Raw genomic sequence first — 26,981 nt, 5'->3', positions numbered from 1 at the left:
CCACAGGTTCATTACTCTGAGTGAAGAAGTTTCACCTCACCTCAGTCAAAAATGGTCGAAACACCTCCCCCCCCCCCCACCAACCATAGGAAACAACATCCCTGCTGTGTGGGTCCTCACTTGACTATCACACACCCTCTATTTCCAGCAGGAACACTGGATAGTGACCAGAGCAGACAACATGGTTACTTTATTTCTTCCACCCAGACCCCCATCTTCCCTATTAAATCTGTCCAGTCATGTCAGAATTTTATATGATTCAATGAGATCCCTGTCATTCTTTTAAACACCTGTGAATAGAGGCAGAGTCCACACAATCTCTCTTCATACAATCTGCCATTCCTGGAATCAGCCTAGTGGAACTTTGCTCCACTCCTTCTATGGCAAGTATATAACTTTTTTAGCTAAGGAGACCACATTTGCACATAATATTCCAGGTGTGGTCTCACCAAAGCCAGTAAATTCTCTTTCACTGAAGGCCAACATACATTTGCCTGCCCAAGAGCTTGCTGCATATACATGGTTGCTTTCAGTGATTGGTGTGCAAGGACACCGTGATCCCTTTGTAAATCAAAATTTCCCAAAGACACCTGGGTCATCACAGTTTAATGGTTTCTCCCCTGTGCGAATATGTTTAAGCCTGCTGGAGGGAGATGAATGTGTAAAGGCTTTGTCACACACCTCCCACTTGAATGATTTCTTTTCTATGTGAATACGTTCATGTATACTGAAGGGAGGTAAGTATAAGAAAGAATTGTCGCTGACCTCTCACTTGAATGGTTTCTTGCCTGTATGGGCGCGGCTGTGATTCACCAGATTTGATGATTTTGCAAAGCACTTGTTACACACCTTACACCGGAATGGTTTCTCCTTGGTGTGGATGTGTTGGTGATTGAGAAGAGTCCATGAGTCTGTGAATGCTTTGTCACACAACTCACACTTGAATGGTTTCTCCCCACTGTGGATGCGTTGGTGTCTTCGGAAGGGAGATGAATGTGCGAATGATTTGTCACAGACCTCGCACGTGAATGGTTTCTCTCCTGTGTGAATGCGCCGGTGATTCACCAGGCCTGATGATTGTGTAAAGCTTCTGTTACACACCTCACATTTAAACGGCTTCTCCCCAGAGTGAATGCGTCGATGATTCACAAGCGTTGATGATTGGGTGAAGGATCGGTCACACAGCTCACACTTGAAAGGTTTCTCTCCAGTGTGAATGCGCTGATGTTTCACCAGGCCCAATAACTGTGTAAAACTCTCTTTACAAACCTCACACTTAAACAGCTTCTCTCCTGTGTGAATCCGTCGGTGTTTAACAAGTGTCGATGACTGGGTAAAAGCTCGGTCACACACCTCACACTTGAACGGTTTCTCACCCGTGTGAATCATCTGGTGTCTCAGGAGATCAGAGGATTGGGTGAAAGCTTTCTCACAAACCTCACATCTGAATGGTTTCTCTCCTGTGTGAATCCTCTGGTGCATGAGGAAGGTCTTCAACCTTATGAAGGGTCTGCTACAGGTCTCACTGTCGAATGGTTTCTCTTCCATGTGGCTCCCGTGTCAACAGTTGTACATCACCTTACAGGTGAGCACACCTATTCAATCAGTGGCTTCCACTTCACACACCACACATGTGACTAGCCTATCACCTTTAGGAATGAATCAATGGTTCATGAGGTTCGATGAATGATTAACGCTCTCTACCCAGCCTCACCCTGACTGATCGCCCACAGCCAAACCTTCAGTTGGTTCTGATGGAAGGTTCCACACCACTGACTAGTTTCAGATCTAATGATATGTCAAAGCTCCCATGACCTTCCCGATTTCCAGATAATGATATCGCTGCCCAACTTTCTCTCTGTTGAGCAATGCTGCAAAGTGACAGGATGTTTTCCCACAGTTGTGCAGTTGTTCCTTGAGTGATGGTCAGGATCTATCTGCGGTGTCTATCCTCTCTGTATTCTCTGGTGTAGTACAGTGCAATCCTTCTGTAAAACAGGAAAAGGAAACATGATTTCCTCCAACTGCCTTTCCTCCTTTGCTGAAGGGGCTGACATGTCAAGAGACTGTTCCAGAGTAAGTGCCAGACTGTTATCCCCGTGTGTGGGTCCTCACTTGACTGTCACACACCCTCTATTTCCAGCAGGAACAGAGCAGACAACATGGTTACTTTATTTCTTCCACCCAGACCCCCATCTTCCCAGGCACCGTGAGGGGAATGGAAAATACAGTTGGGCAGATGGTAAAATTGGCTATTAATTCGTGCTGGTGAAGACCAGTTTTACCCTAAGAGTATGTCTTTAATATAAAAACATTCAGGAGAAATGTTAATTCAAAAGAGATTTGAAATTTCTCCCTTTATTTTCCCAAATTATTTGAAGAAAACATACTGGACAGAATGTGCTGGAAAGTAAGGAAAATATTGTTTCAGTGTAGCTGATTGAAGGGTTCTGGTTTATCCTGGGAAATTAGATACACTGCTCACAGATTGCACATCCCAAATTCAGCTATCAGACACAGCACTGGGCAAAACTAGCAAATCCAAACCCAGGCTTTTGGGGAAAGCCGAGGCCTTCAGCTAAATTCTTGAAAGACATTCAAAGAAATTTCAATAAATGTGTCTCTGCCCCTCCCAGATAATTACACCTCACCTTCTCATATTCAGCAATGACCCATCAACAAAACTCAGCCTGTAAATCAGAAGGGAAATGCTTCCAATAAACACACTCAATATCCAACACACAGCTCCAATCAAACAGCTCAGCGCTCTGATTGACGGATCTCACAGCCAATCGGAGAAAGAAACATCCCCGCCCACAGCGACCATATCGAGGGGGGGCGGGGTTCACCGACTCCGTGCTCCGCCAGTTCTGCGCAGCCGCTTTCCAGACAGTCTCACTTGGTGGAAACTACATTACCCATGCTGCCTGTGGCCCTGGGCCTGCGCAGTGAGGAACGGCAGTTTGGAATCAGGGGGAGATGGTAGTCATGATGTGGAGATGCCGGCGTTGGACTGGGGTAAACACAGTAAGAGTTTTAACAACACCTCTTTTCTACAAAGATGCAAGAAAGCAGACAAGATACCGAAAGGACTACGGATGAAACTTTAACCTGGTGTTGTTAAAACTCTTACTATCAGGGGGAGAGCCAGCCCGCAGTGCCTGATGGGAGTTGTAGTTCTGCCGCGCGCAGCTGCGGCTGTCTCCCAGCGTTCGGGAGTTGGAATGTGAGGAAGCGCGAGCCCGAGCGGCTGAATCGAATTGAAAAGCAGAGATTGACCCTTGGTAGGAACCAGAGCGATGGCGGTGGGAAGATTCACCATTGCAGGAGATTCGCTGTATACAATCGAAGAGGAAAAAGTTATACAAGTCAGAGCATTCCCCCTGACTGGACGACAGTATAGTGTGGTCGGCCATGTCAAAGGCTGCAGAGATTGCTTCTCTCTCCACAAATGTTTCCTGACCTGAGTGCAGATAGTGAACAATGTGCAGATGGATATCGATGTCCAACTAGTGGAGACACAATCAACAATAGATAAGGAGAAAGCTCACGTAGAAAGCTAATGGGCCGAATGTTCTATTTCTGTGCTTCAAAAACTAGAATCAAAATGAAAAATGCTGGAATTACTCAGGTCAGGAATTGTTGAGAGAGGGTTAAGCACAGGTTAAAGAGATGTGTATTGTCTCCAGCCAGGACAGTTAGTGAGATTTTGCAAGCCCAGGAAAGTCGTGGGGGTTACAGATAGTGTGACATTAACCCAAGATCCCGGTTGAGGCCATCCTCATGTGTGCGGAACTTGGCTATCAGTCTCTGCTCAGCAACTCTGCGTTGTCATGTGTCGTGAAAGCTGCCTTGGAGAACACTTACCCGAAGGTCAGAGGCCGAATGCCCGTGACCGCTGAAGTGTTCCCCAACAGGATCCACTCTTGGCCCCAGGAAAATGGAAGATGCAGTGATCAAATGGTGGTACTTCTGGATTTAAACACTTTCTGCTTTTTTTGTCATGATGGAGCGGCTCTCTATCATGGCAAAAATCCAGACCAAAAACAGAAAAATATCCCTCATGATAAAACAGGAGGGAAGAGAATGAGGTAGAGGTGGCAGTGTTGGAGGGAGGGACCCTAATTCCTTCTGCATCTCCCCCGTCCTTGTGATGTGACTTCTGTGTCAGAGGCGTGTCCAGTAGTAGATGTCTATGCACTGGGCTGCTGCTGGCCAGACGGTGCAGGCGCTACAACCTAAGACAGAATTTGCCTCATCTCATTCAAAGTTTCATTGCTTCTTGGCAGAAGCTGACAAAGAACCTCATTCTGCTGCTGAAGAAACTCATTGTTCCTTGGTAGATGCTTTTGAAGAATTTCATTGTTTCTTTGTAGATGATGCTGAAGAATTTTCTTATTTCTTTGCAGTTTCTGGTTAACATCCGTCTTAAATTCAGTCAAAGTTTGCTGAAGCAAGTTAAAATTGGCCTGATAACTCTCTGTACTTTGAATCTGTTCCTGATGTAAGCATGCAAGATCATCTTCATTTTCTTCACCAGCAGCATGAGCCTGATGTTGTCCATGTGCTCGTGGAGACGGCAGAGCTTCTGCTCCCAAAGCCGCAGGTTCCTCACCTCCTGTAGGTTCGGCGCACCCTCCCTCCACCACAGCAGCCAGAGCACCACACACACCTCCTCTTTCATACAAACCACAATATTTAACTTGAATACATCAATACTACCCTCTCAGAGGGTAGTGAATCTCTGGAATTCACTGCCCATTGAAGGAGTGGAGGCTACCTCGTTAAATATGTTTAAGTCACAGGTAGATAGATTTCTGATCAATAAGGGAATTAAGGGTTGTGGGGAGCGGGCGGGTAAGTGGAACTAAACCACTATCAGATCAGCCATGATCTTATTGAATGGCGGGGCAGGCTCGAGGGGCTAGATGGCCTACTCCTGCTTATGCTGTCTCAATTCCCCCGATAAATGTTTGACAGAGATTTCTAGTGTGGGAATAGCATTCTTCATCCTCGGACTGACATCAGTGTGGGATGTGTAGCCTCGGATGTATTTGATCAGATCTGAGATCAGAAATTTTTTCGGTTGCTAAAAAGTCACTCTCTTTTGCCCTGTGTGACCTTCCTCTCCCCCACCTTCTTTCACATATCTTTCTCACATTCCTCCTCTCTCCCCTTCATATTTCCAATTTCGTCCTCCGCTCTCTCCTCATTCCTCCTCCAGGCGCAATTCTGGAGTTAGAAGGAGCTGTTTCAATGAGCCCAGCAAGATGCTCCTCTTACCATTCTATTGATAATTTCCTCTCCATTACGGAATAGACTGTCTCTATGGGCTAGGGCTGAATTCCCATCCCTTGCCTCAGATGATGTTGGCCTAGGCCCCCCCTGTTCTCCAAGGTGGCCTTCACAACACATGACAACGCAGAGTCGCTGAGCAGAGACTGATAGCCAGGTTCCGCACATATGAGGACGGCCTCAACCGGGATCTTGGGTTCATGTCACACTATCTGTAACCCCCACAACTTGCCTGGGCTTGCAAAATCTCACTAACTGTCCTGGCTGGAGACAATACACATCTCTTTAACCTGTGCTTAACCCTCTCTCTACTCACATTGTCTGTACCTTTAAGACTTGATTACCTGTAAAGACTCGCATTCCAACCATTATTTTGTAAATTGTGTTTGTATCTTTATATGCCCTGTTTGTGAACAGAACTCCTACTTACCTGAAGGAGCAGCGCTCCGAAAGCTGGTGGCTTGTGCTACCAAATAAACCTGTTGGACTTTAACCTGGTGTTGTGAGACTTCTTACTGTGTTTACCCCAGTCCAACGCCGGCATCTCCACATCATAAACTCTGGGATGACAGAGTCATGGAGCCGCTTATAGTGGGGCAAAGGCTTTAAGGCAGTGGTGAGCAACTTCTGGCCTGGAGACTCATGCAGTCCATCGGGGTTCTGAGTGTGGCCCATGAGACATTTTGTTGACCACTGTCCACATGAAGGGTTGCCACATTCCACTGATTTCAGTCTGTGTGGTTTTTTTCCCCTACTGGCACAAGTAAGGATTTGATTATATTATTGTCACATGTATTAGTATACAGTGAAAAGTATGGTTTCTTGTACCCTTTACAGACAAAGCATGCCATACATAGAGAAGAAAAGGAGAGGGTGCCGAATGTAGTGTTACAATCATAGCTAGGGTGGAGAGAAAGATCAACTTAATGCAAGGTAGGTCCATTCAAAAGTCTGAGCAGCAGGGAAGAAGCTGTTCTCAAGTCGGTTGGTACGTGACCTCAGACTTTTGTATCTTTTCCCCGACGGAAGAAGAAGGTGGAAAAGAATATGTCCAAAGTGCGTGTGTCCTTGATTACGCTGGCTGCTTTTCCGAGGCAGTGTAGACAGAGTAAATGGGTGGGAGGCTGGTTTGCATAGTGGACTGGGCTTCGTTCACAACCTTTTGTAGTTTTTTACGGTATTGGACAGAACAGACCCATACCAAGCCATGATACAACCAGAAAGGATGCTTTCTAAGGTGCATCTATAAAAGTTGGAGTGAGTCATAGCGGACATGCCAAATTTCCTTAGGCTCCTGAGAAAGTAGAAGCTTTGTTAACTATAGCGTCGGCGTGGATGGACCAGGACAGATTGTTGGTGATTTGGACACCTGGAAACTTGAAGCTCGCGACCATTTCCACTTCATCCTCGTTGATGTAGACACTACTATGCTTCCTGAAGTCGATGACTATCTCCTTTGTTTTACTGACAGAGGGAGAAATTATTGTCATCACCCCAGTTCACCAGATTTTCTCTCTCTTTTCTGTACTCTGTCTCATCATGTAAAGCAAGGGCAAGTAAAGTGAGGTGGGTGCATGTTAATTGCACACAACAGATGCAGAGGAAGCTCAGGCTCTCAGTCAAAAGTGTAAATACTTATTTTAAACATTTGAAGTTGATAGTTCTATCAATATGTAAATGCTTAAGCATTTTCTGCAACACAATGCAATATTTGGCCTGCATTAAATGTATTTACTCATTCCTATTTCAAACTTGCAGCCCAATGAGATGGAGGGCCACTCATGCAGCTAACTCACTAGCCTAGGTTGTCCATCACTGCTTTAAGGACATATCGAATGTAACAGATTGGCGCAGTGCTCCAGAATCATGTCCATTGGGCACTTAGTTGAGCCTCAGATGGATTGCTATCATTTTCAGCTTTCCCTTCTCCCATCTCTCTCTGATCTCCTCTTTTCCACTTGTCTAAACTCCTCTTTCCCCCTCCTCTCTCTCTCCTCCCTCCTCCAGCATTATAAAGATGAAAGCAATAGAAAGTTCACCATTTTAAACTATCAATTTAAACAAAACCCAGAAACTCCATACAATACTGTTGAGGTAATGTAATTATGATTATGTTAAACTATTTTTCCTATTTCTCCTGTTCACATGACAACTAAAACAAACTGTTATTTTTGGGCCTGTAGTTTGCTGAAGTAATTGCTACTCACAGCATGTAGACTGGAATCATGAATATGACAGACTGTTGGTGCCTGAACGCCCAAAAACCTGAGTGTAATTTGAAGAGCCGTCTCAAACGGGTGCAATCAACAGAAATGCACCACTCTCATTATTCCCATCTGGGGCCGTCGTCATTTCTGTGGTTGGTACCAGCTTCCTGGATGATGTTTAATAAACCAGTGTTAAAGATTGCAAATGTCCAACTTATGATTGGCAAAATGTACAGTTAAAATGGTGGAATATTAATTCACGTTTCACTCAACTCAGGTTAACATTCTGGACCTTGTCAATTTCAACCAGATTACATTGATAAAGCCGACATGACTGGAGTCAACTCTCAGCAAATCTTTGATAAGGAAGCATGATGAAGGTTTCTCATGAACCGGAAATACCAAACCCAGTGATGGAGAAAGTATAGCAACCCACGGTGACATTGACAATATATGGTGCACAGGACTCACTGTCGGCTCCTGAGTGTTTCAGTGAATAGGAACAAACCATGCTGACAAATCAGGTAATTTGAGTTCAGTTAATAAAGTTAATTTATTGAATCATATCTGTACTGAACATTGATAAAACTGCAGACAAACAAAATATTCAGCTAACACCAATCTCGGAATTGACCAAAATAACAAAATATTTGAAAAGGACTCCAGATTTTTCCCAGAACATGGAAATGAATCTTGGAAGAGTGCAAAGTGAATATAATCACACCATTATTACATCGAAGTATGAAAGGCCTCAGGTTTATAGACAATGTTTCTGTATACATCGATCTGGTTTAGCCCCTGCCTCATCTCCACCTCTATGACCTTGTTCCCAGAAAATCCTTTACTCCCTTCTTTCTTAGTCGATTTCCCTGCTTCTCAAGTCCAAGGAGTGAAGATTTGAGCGTATCTGGTTCAGCCATCCATCGCCAGATCTGATTAGGCCACATCAAGCATCCATGGTCCTGCTTTCCTCTGTCAAAACTGCTCATTACTCCAGGACCATCCTGAAGAGAAAAGATAACCCAAAGCTTCTCCTCCCCAAAACCAACTGTGTCCTTGTGGAAATTGTGTTCCAGCTGTACAGAGCTCAGTCTAGATCCGATCTGGAGAACTGTGTTCATGAAGGATATATTGGCCTCCAAGAGAGTGCAGCATAGATTCACCAGAATGTTCGTAAGGGCTAAACTGAGGACAGGCGTACAGATTCAACTTGCGTTCCTTAAATGTAGAAAATTTTACTGAGGTGATAAAATGTAATTGGGGGTATTTAATTGAGGTGATGAAACGAGTTGAGAGAGTAGTTAGAGAGAAACTATTCCTCTGGTGGAAGAGTTTAAAGTAAAGTTTATTTATTAGGTCACAAGTAGGCTTACATTCACACACTCTAATAAAGTTACTGTGAAAATCCTCTATGTTCGGGTACACAGAGGGAGAATTTAGCACGGCCAGTTCACCAAACCTGAACATGTGTCCAGAACAAGGGGACAGTGTGTTAAAATTAGAGCTAGGCTGCTCAGGGTGATGTCAGCAAACACCACTTCACAAAAAGGGGAATGGAAATCTGGAACTCTCCCCCCCACAAAAATCTGTTGAGTTTGGGGGCTAATTGAAAATTTCTAAACTGAGATTGATAGGTTTATTTTTTAGACAAGGGGATTCAGGGTTACAAAGCCAAGGCAGGTAAATAAAGTTAAGATACGGATCAGCCATGATCTAATTGTATAATGTCACATGTCAAAGGATAACTCTCGTTTCCACATTCCTTAAATTCCCCTCATTGCCCTCTCCACTCATCAACAACAATTGGTCAGTGTCACCCTTATTCCTTCTCACCATCACAAAAAGGTCAACTCTGTGTGCGAGCACTGGAGGGTAAACACAGAAAACTCTCAGTGTAAGGGAAACAGGTGAGAAGGCTGCAAGTACTTGTGGCTATAATGATGTTTGGCGAGAGAGGAGCAAGTGAAATAATCCTGGCTCATGTCACACTGGAAGGGTGTGCCTGCCATGTGGTTTCACTGATGATCCAGGAGATCAACAACAGTATGAAGGTTTCTCCCTAATCTCAATGCACTGTGATTCACAAGCTGTGATAACTGTAAAGCCCTTATTACACATCTCACACTTGAAGGTTTCTCCCCAGTGTGACTGCGTCAGTATTGCACGAGCATCGATGACCCTGTATACGTTTGGTCAAATATCTCACGAGAAGGATTTTCTCTCTTTTGATCCTCTGGTGCCTCAGGAGATCAGAGGAGTGGGTCAAAACCTTCTCACAAACATCACACCCGAATAGTTTCTCCCATGTGAATCCTCTGGTGTCACAGGAATGTCAAAGACATGAAAGCTTCATTGCAAACCTTGCACTTGAAGGATTCATCCGGTGTGATTCCTCTGATGGACCTTGAGGTTCCATGACCGTGAGAATGATTTGTTACACATCTCGCACGCGAATGGTTTCTCCCCTGTATGAATGCGTTGGTGTGCACGGAGGTTTGATGACCGTGAGAATGCTTTGTTGCACACATCGCACCTGAAGAATTTTTCCCCTGTGTGAATGTGTTGGTGTCTCAGCAGCCATGTAGATATTGGAAAAGCTTGATCACAAACTTCACACTTGAAGGGTTTCTCCCCTGTATGATTCCTCTGGTGGACCTGGAGGTTCCAGGACCTTGAGAATGATTTGTTGCACACATCGCACATGAATGGTTTCTCCCCAGTATGAATGCGTTGGTGTACATGGAGCCTTGATGATGCAGTGAATGATTTGTCACAAACCTCACACTTGAATGGTTTCTCCCGAGTGTGAGTCCTCTGATGGAGCAGGAGTCTTGATGAGTCAGAGAATGATTTATCACACAAGTTGCACTTGAACAGTTTCTCCCCTGTGTGAGTACAGTGGTGTGCACCCAGGTTCGATGAGTCAGAGAATGATTTATCACATGCTGTACACTTGAACAGTTTCTCCTCCGTGTGGATGCGTCGGTGTATGCGGAGGCTTGCTGACCGTGAGAATGATTTGTCACACACCTCACAGGTGAACGGTTTTTCCCCTGTGTGAATGAATTGGTGTCTGCGGAGATCTGATAACACCAAGAATGATTTGTCACACACCTCACAGGCGAATGGTTTCTCCCCTGTGTGTATGTGTTGATGTCTGCGGAGATTTGATGGGTCAGAGAATCTTTTATCACAAACTTCACAAGTGAATGGTTTGTCCCCTCTGTGAATATTTTGGTGTACACGGAGTTGAGATGATCGTGAAAATGATTTGATACACACCTTGCATGTGAATGGTTTCTCACCTGTGTGAATGTGTTGGTGCATGAGGAGGGTCGATGACTGCGAGAACGATTTGTGGCACACCTCACATTTGAATGGTTTTTCTCCTGTGTGAATGAGCCGGTGATTCACCAGGCCTGATAACTGTGCAAAGCCTTTGTTACACACCACACAAATGAAAGGTTTCTCCCCGGTGTGAATGCGTTGGTGATTCATGAACGTTGATGGGTAAGTGAAGGCTCGGTCACAAACCACACATTTGAATGGTTTCTCTTCCATGAAGCTTTCCTTGTGTTAACAGTTACACCTTGTGTGCTTTAAGAGGTCTCATCAGCCTATGGAGCCCTCCTCACACTTGAACAGTTGGAATGAGTCAGTGGTTCATGAGGCTCAATGAATGATTGAAGCCCTCACCACTCTTGGAGCCCATTAGAGTTCATCTCACCCTCGCCCTGATTAATCATCCACAGCTGAACCTTCAGAAACAAAAAAGCTTGGTTCTGGTGAAAGGTTCCACACCACTGACCAGCTTCAGATCTGATATGTCAAAGTTCCCCTGACCCGACCGATTTCCAGATGATGGTTTCACTGTCCAACCTTCTGTGTTGAGCAATGCTGTGAAGGGACTGGATGTCTTCCCACCGTTGTGCAGTTGTTTCTTGGGTGATGGTCAGGATCTATCTGCGGTGTCTATCCTCTCTGTATTCTCTGGTGTAGTATGGTGCAATCCTTCTGTAAAACAGGAAAAGGAAACATGATTTCCTCCAATTCCTTCTCTGCTGAAGGGGCTGACTGCTCAGTTTTTTTATTTATGCTTTCACAGGATGTGGGTGTTGCTGGCTAGGCCAACATTTGCTCCTCATCCTTAATTATCCTTTCAGAATGTGGTGGTGAGCTGCCTTCTTGAATCACTGCAGTAGTTTAGGTATACCTCGAGCCCTGGTGCTTCTGCTGTTTATAATTCCCTTATCTTCAACATCTCTAGGCCCTTTATAACCCTCACATACTTCAGGCACCCAGAATTTTGAACTATAGTCACAGTGGGATCAAACTGTTTCAAATAACATTTGAAAAACTTTTCTTTTGTACATCTATTTATAAAGCCCATTGAAAGCTCAGGTTTTGCTGTGATACCCATTATAACTACAGCTTGTCAGACAATTCCACACAACTTGGTCATTCATACTAAGCAATCAGCTCTTTATGGCCCTATGCAATATCCAGACAGCAACATCCAAAAGACTTGAGCCCCACAAGCATCGCAATCCCATGAGCAGGTTCAAAATCTGAACTAACATATTCCTGGTTTCACTTCCAAATTTAAACATTACAAAACCTTCTTGTAAAGTAGCAATAACAATTCGCCTGTAATAATGAGGGACAGCATGGTGGCACAGTGGTTAGCACTGCTGCTTCACAGTTCCAGGGACCCAGATTCAATTCCCGGCTTGGGTCACACTGTGTGGAGTTTGCACATTCTCCTTGTGTCTGCATGGGTTTCCTCCGGTTTCCTCCCACAGTCCAAAGATGTGCAGATTAGGTGCTTTGGCCTTGCTAAATTGCCCCTTAGTGTCCCCGGATGTGCAGGTTAGAGGGATTTGCGGGGTAAATATGTGGGGTTATGGGGATGAGACCTGTGTGGAATTGTTCTCTGTGCAGGCTCGATGGGCCGAATGGCCTTTCTGCACTGTAGGGTTTCTATGATTCTATAAGCTATTTCTGTCCAAACAAGTGAGCTTTAGTGACAGAAAAATTATATTTTGCAGTGAGTGATCAATATTTTCTCATTTTAAATTGAGACTATCCACACTTTGAATGCCCAACATGGAATATACAACAGGAGTAAAGTACTGCAAAATGCTAGAAATACTCAGCAGCCAGGCAGCATCTGTGGAGAGAGAAACAGAGCCAATGCTTTGGGTCCATGATCTGAACTCATTCTGACAAGGACTCACTGACCTCTGTCTCTCAGCATAAACACACCAGACACACTGAACATTTCCAAACACCTCCCATTTCTGTTGGAGCAAAAATAACTCTCTTCACCAGCTCTCCAAAAAGTCATCAGATTTCCAGTGAGCCTCTCATTTCCCTTCAGCCAGACCACCAGCAGCAGCTGCCTGAGATCTAGTTTGGAACAACATTAAACATACATGTCAATAAAATGTTATGAAGGAAACATCAACAACTTGAGCGACTGCATGAATAGAAATGACTACTTAAAAACCATAAGAAGTTTAACAACACCAGGTTAAAGTCCAACAGGTTTATTTGGTAGCAAAAGCCACACAAGCTTTCGGAGCTCCAAGCCCCTTCTTCAGGTGAGTGGGAATTCTGTTCACAAACAGAGCATATAAAGACACAAACTCAATTTACATGAATAATGAGTTAAATTGAGTTTGTGTCTTTATATGCTCTGTTTGTGAACAGAATTCCCACTCACCTGAAGAAGGGGCTTGGAGCTCCGAAAGCTTGTGTGGCTTTTGCTACCAAATAAACCTGTTGGACTTTAACCTGGTGTTGTTAAACTTCTTACTGTGTTTACCCCAGTCCAACGCCGGCATCTCCACATCATACTTAAAAACCATCAGTCAAGCTAACTGGTAAAATCTTTATTACCTTCTTGCTAACGAAGAAGAACTGGGCAGACAGAGACAGACAGACAGATAAAGAGAAAGAAAGAGAGAGACAGACAGGCAGGGCCCCAAGTCCTGGTCACAGGGAAGAAGTTTATTTATTATTAATGTCACAAGTAGGCTTACATTAACACTGCAATTAAGTTGTGAAAATCCTCTGAAGGGGACCAGGACTGAGCTAACCTGTTGGGTTTCACAACACCAGGTTAAAGTCCAACAGGTTTATTTGGTATGATGAACTTTCGGAGTGCTGCTCCTTCATCAGATATCTCTCACCTGATGAAGCAGCAGCGCTCTGAAAGCTTGTGATACCTAATAAACCTGTTGGACTTTAACCTGGTATTGAGAGACTTCTTACTGTGCCCACCCCAGTCCAACATCAGCATTTCCACATCACAGTTGGATTTAACGAATACTGAAAGTGTGCTTGTCTCAGGTGCTCACTCTGAGCTGGACTTGCTGGAATTTATATGCAAGTGGGGTGGGAAGGTGGGAAAGGGAGGACGAGTCGGGTTTGTTTCAATGAGCAATTTTGTATGTGTACTGACATACACACCCCGACACACACACACTTTCCTAAGGTGTTGTGAAGAGAGCGGTCTTGAGAGGGTAAACTAAACAGAGACACTAGGGGACTCTGTCCCTGACTGAGGGGGGACTGGGTGGAGGGGTAGGGAAAGGGATTGAGAGGGTAAATTTAACACAGAGGCAGTATATACTCTCTCACTGACTGAGGGTGGACTGGGGAAGGGGATCGTGAGGGTGAACTAAACACAGACACTGGGGGCCTCGCTTCCTGACTTTGTCTCCAATCAGCTTCGACCAGCAGCAAAACCACCCAATCAGAACTGCACAAACTCAGCATTACAAAAGTGATTGATCAATTTTACATCTCCCACTCAGCCAATCATTGGCTGCTATTAAGAACAAGAATAATCATTGTCCTGATTGACAGGATAATTGGCCAATGTCTACATCCGATTGGCTGCTTTTGACAATTACCATCATGATTAGAACATAAGAACTCGGAGCAGGAGTAGGTCATCTGGCACCTGTTCCTCCATTCAATAAGATAATGGCTGATCTTTTCATGGACTCAGCTTCACTTACCCACTAGATCACCATAACCCTTAATTCCTTTACTGTTCAAAAATTTATCTTTGCCTTAAAAACATTCAGCGAGGTAGCCTCAACTGCTTCACTGGGCCGGGAATTCCACATTCACAAAACTTTGGATGAAGAAATTCCTCCTCAATCTACTCCCCTTTATTTTGAAACTATGCCCCTGGTTCTAGTTTCATCGTAAGAAGTCTCACAACACCAGGTTAAAGTCCAACAGGTGTATTTGGTAGCACAAGCCACTAGCGTTCGGAGCGCTGTTCCTTCATCAGGTAAGTGGGAGTTCTGTTCACAAATAGGGCATATAACGACAAACTCAATTTACAAAATAATGGTTGGATTGCGAGTCTTTACAGGTTATCAAGTCTTAAAGGTACAGAATGTGAGTGGAGAGAGGGTTAAGCACAGGTTAAAGAGGTGTATTATCTCCAGTTTCATTGTTTCAGTATTGTCTCTAGTTTCATCTGCCAGTAGAAACAACCTTGCTGCTTCTATCTTATCTATTCCCTTCAAAATTTTATGTTTCTCGAAGATTAAACCCCCCCCCCATTCTTAATTTCAATGACGACAGTCCCAGTCTACTCAGTCTCACCTCATAAGGCAACCCTCTCAACTCCAGAATTAACCCAGTGAAGCTCCTCTGCACCCCTTCCAGTGCCAGTATATCCTTTCTCAAGGAAGATGACCAAAACCGTACACAGATTAACAGGCAGCTTGGCCAATGAGGACAACCCTGGTGATAAACACCGTCTGCCCCACCCCTTACCCATACCCAGCTTCTCATTCAGCAATGACCCATCAACAAAACTCAGCCTGTAAATCAGAAGCGAAATGCTTCCAATAAACACACTCAATAGCCAACACACCGCTCCAATCAAAGCACCGAATAAACAGGTCTCCCAGCTCGATCTTACATAGCATAAGGAGCATTTTCACACCCGATTCCCCACAGGATAGTCAGACTGCCTGAACATTAGTGTGGATATTATGCAATGTAATTATTATAAATTCTGCTCCTTCACTCACCATCTCCTTACTTGGTTTTCAGTCCCTACAGGAAGTGAAGCAGCTGTGGAAGAGGAAGAGGAGAGAATGGGCAGAGTGGGTGGGCTCTCTGATTGACGTCTCTCACAGCCAATCCAAATATTTCTGGAGTAACAGGAGCTTCCCGAAGCTTGGGAGACTGACCGGTGAAACAGAGGCGACTTTGAGCAGCAGATCGGGTGGGGATTTAAACTTGTGATTGTCCCATCTGAATAAAACCTCACTTACTGCAGCTGCTGTCTCAATTCCCCCTGGTAAATGTTTGACAGAGATTTCTAGTGTGAAAATAGCATTCTTCATCCTATTTGAAGAAAACACATTAGGCAGGAAGTGCTTCCAGCAGAACAATATTGTTTGCGTAGCCGATTGAAGGGTTCTGGTTTATCCTGAGAAATTAGATACACTACATTCACTCAGCTACCAGACACAGCACTGGGCAAAACTATCAAATTCAACACCAGGCTTTTGGGTAAAATCTTTAACAAAGACATTTCAATAAATGTCTCAGCGCCTCCCAGATAATTACACCTCACCTTCTCATGCAGTAATAATCTATCAGCCTGTAAATCAAAAGGGAAATGCTTCCAATAAACACAGCTCCAATCAAACAGCTCAGCACAAAGCTCCGAGTAAACAGGTCTCTCAGCTGGATCTTCTCACACAGCATAAGGGGCATTTCCACACCTGATTCCCCACAGGATAGTCAGACTGCCTGAACATTAGTGTGGATATTATGCAAAGTAATTATTATAAATTCTGCTCCTTCACTCACCATCTCCTTCCTCACTTGGTTTTCAGTCCCTACAGGAAGTGAAGCAGCTGTGAAAGAGGAAGAGGAGGGAATGGGCAGAGTGGGTGGGCTCTCTGATTGACGTCTCTCACAGCCAATCCAAATATTTCTGGAGTAACATGAGTTTCCTGAAGCTTTGAGGTGGAGATGCCGGCAACATCATCAAAGCTCATCCTATATTTAAATTAGTCTGTAATATACCTCAGTTTCACACAGGTTAACATTTTTCAAGCGTAGTTGCACTTTAAGTTAATCAGCACTAAAGGTTAACAACTCGGAATTAAGTTACAACCTTAAGCCCGTCAAAGCCCTGGGATGGGCATAGAAAGAAGTCTCACGACACCAGGTTAAAGTCCAACAGGCTTATTTAGAATCATGAGCTTTCAGAGCGCTGCTCCTTCATCAGGTGAGTCAACTGATGAAGAGGCAGCGATCCAAAAGCTTGTGATTCCAAATAAACCTTTTGGACTTTAACCTGCTGCTGGGAGACTTCTTCCTGAAGCTTGAGAAACTGACCGGTGAAACGGAGGACACTTTGAGCAGCAGATCAGGTAGGGATTTAAAGTTGTAATTCTCCCACCTAAATTAAACTTCACTTATTGCAGCTGCTGTCTCAGCTCCCCCTTGTTAATGTTTGACAGAGATTTCTAGTGTGGGAGTAGTCCTTGTTCGTCCTTGGAGGTTTTCAAACTGACAACATTAATATGGGATGTAGCCTCGAATGTGTTTGACAGCGGATCAGAAGAGAAAGAGCCACAGCATCCAAGGCAGTGATAAAGTGCAGTGGTGAGATTAACAGATGTACAGGAGAGAGAGAGGGAGAGACAGGAGAGAGGAGGGAGAAGAAGACAGGAGAAACAGGTAAAAGAGAGAGGGGACACAGGAGAGAGGGACACCTTGGGTGGGGGAAGGGAGCAACGACTGTCCGAATGTTTGGAGAGTGCCCCTCAGGGAGACATGGGTGTCAATAAACAACGTGATGTGGAGATGCCGGTGTTGGACTGGATTGGACAAGATGAGAGTATACACAGCACCAGGTTATAGTCCAACAGGTTTATTTGAAATCACAAACTGCTCCTTCATTAGGTGACATCACGGGTACCAATAAACAACATGGTGGCACTGCTGCCTCACAGCGCCAGGGACCTGGGTTCAATTCTGACCTTACGTGACTGTGTGCCATTTGCACATTCTCCAGTGTCTGCATGGGTTTCCTTTGGGTGCTCCTCACACACTGCATGGGTTTCCTCCGGGTTTCCTCACACATTCCGAAGATGTGCGGTTTAGGTTGATTGGCTATGCTGAATTGCCCCTTAATGCCAAGAGGATAGCAGCGTAAATATGTGGGGATAGGACCTGGCTGGGATTGTTGCCTGTACAGGTTCGATGCGCCAAATGGCCTCCTGCACTGTAGGGATTCTCAAAAGACACCCTCCTCACATGCCATCAACAGTAGTAACATCAGCCACAAAAGGAAAGGATGGACCTTGTCCCTAATCAGGCCACTCACCTTCCCCGAATATGGGTGTGATGTCTGAGTCCCTGACAATGAAAGCATTGTGGGATGATCTAGTGAGAGTGACATGCTCAGATGTTCATTACACACATGATGGAGGGGAATTGTTTTCTGTTCAGGGAGCTCCATGAGTCTCCTCAGGTAACCTTCAATGCCAAGTGAGTGTTATCAATCCCCCCAACACCTTGGGGAAGCAGCTATTCCATAAACCTCCAGTGACCTCTGCTGCTGCTCTCTGTTGTATTCAATTTGATGAAGTCATTTACTCTCCTCCTCTCTCTCATCGCTATCCATCTCTCTACTTTGTCAATCTTTCTCCTCTTCTACATCATTATCTTTCCTCCTCTTCCTCTCTCACACTCTCTCCCCTTCTCCATCATTATCGAGAGGGATAGAGAAAAAGTTCACCATGTTAAACTGTCATAAATGAAAGAAACAAAGCAGAAACTCCACACAGTATTATTGAAGTTATGTCAAGATGACTGTATTAAACTATTTTAATTAATTCTTCTGTTTCTGTAATACAGCTGAAATAAACTATTATCTGTAGGTCTAGTTTGCTGAAATAATCATTGGCCACAGCATCTAGACTGCAATCATGAATATGACTGACTGTTGGTGCCTGAACACCCAAAAACCAAAATTTGAAGAGCCGCCTCAAACATGGGCAGCCGATAGATGGGAATCCGCAAACTCCCCTCCAAGTCACACATCCTGACTTGGAAATTTATCGCTTTCCATCGATGGTGCTGGGTCAAAAATCCTGGAAATCATTCCCTAACTGTGGGTGTACCTACACCTCATGGTCAACAAGGCGGCTCACCACCACCTTCTCAAGGACAATCAGGGATGGGGAATAAATACTACTCTAGGCAGTAACATCGACATGCCATGAACATTTTTTTTTAATTTGAAGAAAATAGCAGCAAAGATCAAACCAGAAACAATCATCGGTAAACTTGCTGGATCTATGTAGGGAGCTGCTGCCAAAACACTCAGGACCTCAGCACTCGCACAGCAGAGTACTGAGCACCTGGTAAAGGACATCTCTCACACACACATCTTGCTGAGACTCAACTGAACACAATGTGCGTCATAACTGCAACCCTCCACTCAGCTTCTCTCCCGTGGCTTCCTGTCCTCACAAACATCACTCCCCCTCACATCCCCCAACTGACTATAACCCACGAGCTATTTGAAATCCTCTGTGCTGCCCCTCACTTACTCACTCCATGATGACCTTTTCAACCCACCTACTGCCCACCTTCCTTCTCAGTGCCCCACGTGGAACAACCTTCCTGAGCTGGATCAGCCAGCGGACATCCTTTGGATCAAGGAATGGGAAACACAGGAGTCACTAACAAATTCCTTGTGACAAATCTGTCAAATGGCTTTGAACTACCTCAGTGTGAGTGCTCTTTGCTAAACAGGTTCAGGACAGGGCAAGCCCCTTTGCAGACAACCTCCATCGCTGGGGCCTCAGTACAAATCCTTATACACTCGTGGAGAGACACAAACAATGCTGCATATTACCGAGGAGTGTCTAAAGACTAATCACTGTAAACTCACCAAGTGAGGATCCTTTCACTTGGCTTTGGAATTTGCATTTATAAAATAAAACAAAAACAGGAACCCAGACTCAGAGACAACAGTGGCACCTACAGCTTAAACAAGTTACCATTTTAATACAAATCAAACTTTCAGGCTGCCAGTTTACAGGGGGCAAAATATTCTGTACACAGCCTTGAGGCTTAACCCCTTAGAAACTGAATCTAATACAACAGAAATATTACAAGTTATTGTCAGCCATGGCTTAGTTAGCACTCTTGTCTCTGAGTCAGAAGGTTGTGGATTCAAGTCTCATTCCAGAGACTTGAGCATTGAGGTGAGATTCCGGTGCAGTAGTGAGGGAGTGCTGTACTGTCAGAGGTACCATTTTTCAGATCTGTTAAAAGTCCTCACCTGCCATCTCAGGTGAATGTAAAAAATCCCGACTATGGATCCCACAATAAACATCAGAAAAACAGATTATCTGGTCATTATCACATTTATAGGAGCTTGCTGTGTACTAATTAACTGCCACGTTTCCAGTGAGTACACTTCAAAAACATTTCATCACCTGTAAAGTATTTTCAACAGTCATGAAAGTTGATATAAAAACACAAGTCATTCTTTCTTAGGGAAATGTTCTACTTCGCGTGAACTGGGAATTATAAATTCATTGATAGAGAAAGTGCACCAGCCCACAGTGACAGTGACCAATATATTGTGTACAGGACTCTTACTGTAGGCACCTGAGAGTTTCAGTGAATGGGAAATCACCATGCTGACAAATCAGATGCTTTGGGTCAATTAAAAAAGAGAATTTATTGTGAGTTATAAATCCATGCAGAAGATTGTCTGCTGTTTTATCAAACTATACAATATACAGCTTACACCAAATTTTGAAATAACAATGTATTTGAAAATCACCAATTAAATCAGGATCAAATTCTACTCCTGCCCACTCCTGAGATGTGGCTCACTTTGCCAGCACAGGGACTAAGCATTAAAATTAGTCTTTTCAAATAAGGTGTCAGGAAGTGATGAGAAGGCAGGTCGTGCAGGAATAATGAGTATACTTCACTCCACAACCAGTATTTAGTTTTGAATGAGAGTAATAGTCAATGTGGGGAGTGTAGCCACAGCCATGGACACCACATAAGTGATCATTGAGCACGTGTATACCCAGACAGTGAATGTTGTGAGATAATGAAGATTGTCACAGCCGAGACACACCCTGCCCTCCCCCTGACTTCCCAGCTGGGTTCACTGATGAGGAACAGGATTCCTGGCTGATTCTCCCCCTCAATAGACCCTAGATGCTGAGACTAATTGAAGTCCCTCCATTACTACCCCAGGAATGGCTCCTCCCCTGGGTACTTGGGCTGGTCACACACCTCACACTTGAATGGCTTCTGCCCCATGTGGATGTGTTGGTGTTTCAACTGTTGATGACTGTGCGAAGGCTTGGTTGCACACCTCATGTCTGAAAGGTTTCTCCCCAGTGTGGACCCTCTTGTGCTTCAGGAGAGCAGAGGAGTGAGCGAAAGCCTTCTCACAATCATCACATTTGAAGGGTTTCTTCCCTGTGTGAATCCTCTGGTGCTTCAAGAGATCAGAGGATTGGGTGAAAGCCTTTTCACAAATTTCACATCTGAAGGGCTTCTCCCCTGTGTGAATCCTCTGATGTATCAGGAGAGTTGAAGATGTCACAAAGGCTTTATTACAAACCTCACATTTGAAGGGTTTCTCCCCAGTGTGCACAAGCTGGTGCATGTGGAGGCTCCCTGATTTTGAGAATGATTTGTTGCACACCTCACACCTGAACAACTTCTCGCCTGTGTGAGTGCGTTGGTGTGCACGAAGGTTCGATGACTGCGAGAATGATTTGTCGCACACCTCACAATTAAACGGTTTCTCTCCTGTGTGACTGCGCTGGTGATTAACAAGGTCAGATAATCGTGCAAAGCCCTTGTTACATGCCTCACACATGAAAGGCTTCTCCCCTGTGTGAGTGCGCCTGTGATACACCAGGATTGATAATCGTGCAAAACTTTTGTCACACACCTCACAGAGGAATGGCTTCTCACCTGTGTGAATGCGCTGGTGTGCACGGAGGTGAGATGAATGTGAAAATGATTTGTCACACACCTCACACTTGAATGGTTTTTCCCCTGTGTGAAGGCGGCGATGATATACCAGGTGTGATAATCGTGCAAAGTTTTTGTTACACATCTCACACGTGAATGGCTTCTCTCCTGTGTGAATACGTTGGTGTATGCTGAAGTGAGACAAGTGTGAGAATGATTTGTCACACACCTCGCACTTGAACGGTTTTGCTCCTGTATGACTGTTCCTGTGATTCACTAGGCTCGATAACTGCGCGAAGCTCTTGTTACACACCTCACACTGGAACGGTCTCTCCCCAGTGTGGGTGTGTTGGTGATTCAGGAGCGTCCATGAGTCTGTGAATGCTTTGTCACACAACTCACACTTGAACGGTTTCTCCCCACTGTGGATGCGTTGATGCCTTCGGAAGGGAGATGAATGTGCGAATGATTTGTTACAGACCTCGCACTTGAATGGTTTCTCTCCTGTGTGAATGCGTCGGTGATTCACCAGGCCAGATGATTGCGTAAAGCTTCTGTTACACACCTCACATTTAAACGGCTTCTCCCCCGTGTGAATGCGTCGGTGATTCACGAGTGTTGATGACTGTGTGAAGACTTGGTTGCACATCTCACATTTAAAGGGTTTCTCCCCAGTGTGAATCCTCTGGTGTATCAGGAAGGATGTTGAATTTGTGAAGGTTTTGTCACACACCTCACACTTGAATGGTTTCTCATCCATGTGGCTATCTTGTGTTACAGATGGGATAACAGATGCACCTAGTGTGTTAAGAGATCCAATGAGCCTGTGGAGCCCTCTTAGACATCACACTTGAACAGCTTCTCACATGTAGGACTGAGTCAGTGGTTCATGAGTCTCAATGAATGACTGAAACTCTCACCACACGTGGAATCCACTTACGCTTCTTTCCAGTACTACTCTGAGCGATCACCCACAGCCGAACCTTCGGAAAGTTTGGTTCTGATGGAAGGTTCCACACCACTGACCAGTTTCAGATCTGATGATATGTCAATACTCCCCTAACCCGACCGATTTCCTGATGATGATTTCACTGCCCAACCTTCCCTATGTTGAGCAATGATGTGAAGGGACTGGATGTCTTCCCACAGTTGTGCAGTTGTTCCTTGGGTGATGGTCAGGATCTATCTGCGGTGTCTATTCTCTCTATATTCTCTGGTGTAGTACGGTGCAATCCTTCTGTAAAACAGGAAAAGGAAACATGATTTCCTCCAACTTCCTCTCCTCCAATGCTGAACGAGCTGACTCCTCATAGGTTCCATAGTGAGTACCAGTCTGCTATTCCTCTGTGTGAGGGATTGGATGCAAGTGCTTCCTTTTTCCTCACTTGTCTGTCACACACCTTCTGTTTCCAGCAGGGACACTGGATAGTGACCATACAGTCATAGAGGTTTACAGCATGGAAACAGGCCCTTCTGCCCAAATTGTCCATGCCGCCCTGTTTTTACCTCTAAGCTAGTCCCAATTGCCCGTGTTTGGCACATATCCCTCTATACCCATTTTACCCATGTAACTGTCTGAATGCTTTTTAAAAGACAAAATTGTACCCGCCTCTACTACTGCCTCTGCAGCTCATTCCAGACACCCACCACCCTCTCTGTGAAAAAATTGCCCCCCTGGACTCTTTTGTATCTCTCCTCTCTCAGCTTATATCTATGCCCTCTAGTTTTAGACTCCCCTACCTTTGGGAAAATATGTTGACTATCTACAGTATCTATGCCCCTCATTATTTTATAGACTTCTATAAGATCACCCCTAAGCCTCCTACGCTCCAGGGGAAAAAGTCCCAGTCTATCCAGCCTCTCCTTATAACTCAAACAATCAAGTCCTGGTAGCATCCTAGTAAATCTTTTCTGCACTCCTTCTAGCTTAATAATATCCTTTCTATAATAGGGTGACCAGAACTGTACACAGTATTCCAAGTGTGGCCTTACCAATGTCTTGTACAACTTCAATAAGATGTCCCAACTCCTGTGTTCAATGTTTTGACCAAGCAAGCCACCCTGTCCACCTGTGACTCCACTTCAAGGAACAATGAACCTGTACCCCTAGATCTCTTTGTTATATAACTCTCCCCAATGCCCTACCATTAACTGAGTATGTCTTGCTCCAATTCAATTTACCAAAATGCATCACCTCACATTTATCTATATTAAACTCCATCTGCCATTCATCAGCCCACTGGTCAATTGATCATGATTCCATTGCAATCCTAGATAACCTTCTTCACTGTCCACTATGCCACCAGTCTTGGTATCATCTACAAACTTACTAACCATGCCTCCTAAATTCTCATCCAAATCATTAATATAAATGACAAATAACAGTGGTCCCTGCACAGATCCCTGATGCATACCACTGGTCACAGGCCTCCAGTTTGAAAAACAACCCTCAATGACCACCCTCTGTCTGCTGTCGTCAAGCCAATTTTGTATCCAATTGGCTACCTTTCCTTGGATCCCGTGAGATTTAACTTTATGTAACAATCTACCATGCGGTATCTTGTCAAAGGCCTTGCTAAAGTCCATGTAGACAATGTCGACTGCACTGCCCTCATCTACCTTCTTGGTTATCCCTTCAAAAAAGGCCAGGAGCAGACAAAGTGACTACTTTCTTTCCTCCACCCTGAACCCCATCTTCCCAGGCACCATGACGGCAATAGAAAATACAGTCAAACAGAGTGTAAAATGGGCTTTCAATTCACTGTGAACTTGAGTTGTACTGGTGAAGACCAATTTTACCCTTAGAGCATGTATTTAAAAAAACTGAGGAGAAATGTTAATTAAATGGAGATTTTGAAGATTCTCCCATTGTTTTAGCCAAATTATTTGAAGTAAATACGCTGTGCAAGAAGTGCTGGAAGCTGAGGAAAATATTGCTTCAGTGTAGCTGATTGAAGGGTCCTGGTTTATCCTGGAAAATTAGATACAGTGCACTCACTCAGACTACACCTCCCAAATTCATCTATCAGACTCAGCACTGGGCAAAACTATCAAATCTAAGTCCAGGCTTCTGGGAAAGCCAAGACCTTCAGGTAAAATCTTTAAGTAATGTATTAAAAGTCAATTCAATAAAAGTTGAATTGCTATGGTGCTGGATTAAAAGATTGTGATTTCAAATCCAACCACAGAATGTTACATACATAGAATTACAGCGCAGAAACAGGCCATTTGGCCCAGTTGGTCCATGCTGGTGTTCATGCTTCACACAAGCCTCCTCGCACCCCTCTTCATCTCACCCTATCAGTACATCCTCCTGTTCCTTTCACCCTCGTGTATTTTTCTGGTTTCCCTGAAAGGCATCTATGTTATTCACTTCAACCACTCCCTGCTGTGAAACAGAATTTAATACATTTTGGAACAGAATCAATAACAATAATTGCATGGAGTCTCATGGCTTCAGGTCAAACAAGTTTAAGGAAAACTACCTCTCCCCTCCCCGCTGATGAGTGAGGACTTCACCATGTTAATCATCACTGGGAGAATAGACTAAGGACAGATCCCAAAACTGGGTATCCATGAGGTGCAGTGAGCCATCAGCAGCAGCAGGATTGTATTCCATCACAATCTCACAATCTCATTCCATGATTATCATCAAACCAGTAGATAGACATGTCAGAAGCAGCATTGGGTAAACTTCAGAGTCTTTGTTAACTTCAGAGCCCATAGTTAAGAAAGCTCACCAGTGCCTCTTCTTTCTCAGAAGATGAAGGAAATTTGGCATATCCGCTGCAACTCCCACCAACTTTTACAGATGCACCGTAGAAAGCATTCTTTCTGGTTGTATCACAGCTCTGTCCAAGACCGCAAGAAATTACGACAGGTTGTGAACAAAGCCCAGTCCATCACTCAAATCAGCTTCCCACCCATTGACTCCGTCTACACTCCCTGCTGCCTCGGAAAAGTAGCCAGCAAAATTGAGGACCCCATGCACCTCGGACATAATCTTTTCCACCTTCTTCCATCAGGAAAAGATACAAAAGTCTGAGGACACATACCAAACAGCTCAAGAACAGCTTCTTCCCTGCTGCCATCAGACTTCTGAATGGACCTACCTTGCATTAAGTTGATCTTTCTCTACACCCAAGCTATGATGTAACACTACATTCTGCACCCTCTCCTTTCCTTCTCTATGTGCGGCATGCTTTGTCTTTATAGCACACAAGAAACAATATTTTTCACTGTATACTAATATATGTGACAATAATAAATCAAATAAAAAACAATCTTTGAATCCAGTGACGGCAATACAATGGGCTACATGCAGGCTAAACACCAGGAATCTCAGGTAATAAACAGAACTAAACCACCCCAGCAGACCAAAAAAATCAATACATCAGTGATTCTGCAGACAGAGACATAAATTGTAACTGTCCAGTGGGGTGTTCAGACTTGTTAAAAGTTAAGGGATGAACCACACTTCAAAACTACTTCATTGGCTTTAAAGAGCTTTGGGGCAACTGCTGATCATAAAAGGCTCTATGTAAATGCACACTTTTCTTTTTGAGGAACACAAACATACCCTGTAAATCAGAAGGGAAATGCTTCCAATAAACACTCTCAATATCCAACACACAGCTCCAATCAAACAGCTCATCACAAAACACCAAGTAAACAGGTCTCTCAGCTGGATCTTCTCACACAGCATAAGGGGCATTTCCACACCTGATTCCCCACAGGATAGTCAGACTGCCTGAACATTAGTGTGGATATTATGCAATGTAATTATTATAAATTGTGCTCCTTCACTCACCATCTCCTCTCTTGGTTTTCAGTCCCTACAGGAAGTGAAGCAGCTGTGAAAGAGGAAGAGGAGAGAATGGGCAGAGTGGGTGGGCTCTCTGATTGACGTCTCTCACAGCCAATCCTAATATTTCTGGACTAACATGAGTTTCCTGAAGCTTGGGAAACTGACCGCTGAAACGGAGGCGACTTTGAGCAGCAGATCAGGTGGGGATTTAAACTTGTCATTGTCCCATCTGAATAAAACCTCACTTATTGCAGCTGCTGTCTCAGTTCCCCTGGTAAATGTTTGACAGAGATTTCTAGTGTAGGAATAGCATTCTTCATCCTCGTAGGCTTTCAAACTGACATCAGTGTGGGATGTGTAGCCTCGGATGTGTTTGACAGCAGATCAGAAGAGGAAGACTCACAACATCGAAGGGATTAGCACATGAATGGGAAAGGGGGCGGAGCGGGGGGAAGAGAGGGTTAAGGACCGGAGGGGGACGGGAGAGAGGGGCGTCAGGGGTGTGTGGTGAACCATCGTTGGTTCACCACTGGGGTTTGTTACCATGTTACTGTTGGGCTAGGGTGTTATTACTGTGGGGGTTGTACGATGTTGTTGGGTTAGGGTGTTTACCTGTTATGAGAGTTATCGTGGCACGTTCCAGTGGGGTCCCG

At 44.4% G+C, this 26,981-nt stretch overlaps 1 protein-coding gene across 1 annotated transcript; it reads right to left on the bottom strand.

The window, feature by feature from the left end:
* Window positions 1–635: 635 nt before the first annotated feature.
* Window positions 636–26,353, bottom strand: LOC144497718 (uncharacterized). The gene is made up of 8 exons (XM_078219159.1): window positions 26,332–26,353; window positions 24,818–24,909; window positions 20,911–22,758; window positions 9,880–10,970; window positions 7,614–7,669; window positions 4,487–4,677; window positions 3,134–3,509; window positions 636–1,559 (listed from the first exon to the last, which is right to left on the bottom strand). The coding sequence occupies exons 3-8, from the start codon at window positions 22,279–22,281 to the stop codon at window positions 769–771; spliced, it is 3,876 nt and encodes a 1,291-aa protein (XP_078075285.1). The 5' UTR covers window positions 22,282–22,758; window positions 24,818–24,909; window positions 26,332–26,353; the 3' UTR covers window positions 636–768.
* Window positions 26,354–26,981: the final 628 nt, after the last annotated feature.

Source organism: Mustelus asterias, chromosome 8 (genome assembly GCF_964213995.1).
Source record: "Mustelus asterias chromosome 8, sMusAst1.hap1.1, whole genome shotgun sequence".
NCBI lineage: Eukaryota > Metazoa > Chordata > Chondrichthyes > Carcharhiniformes > Triakidae > Mustelus > Mustelus asterias.
This window is presented reverse-complemented; position numbering and strand designations above follow the sequence as displayed.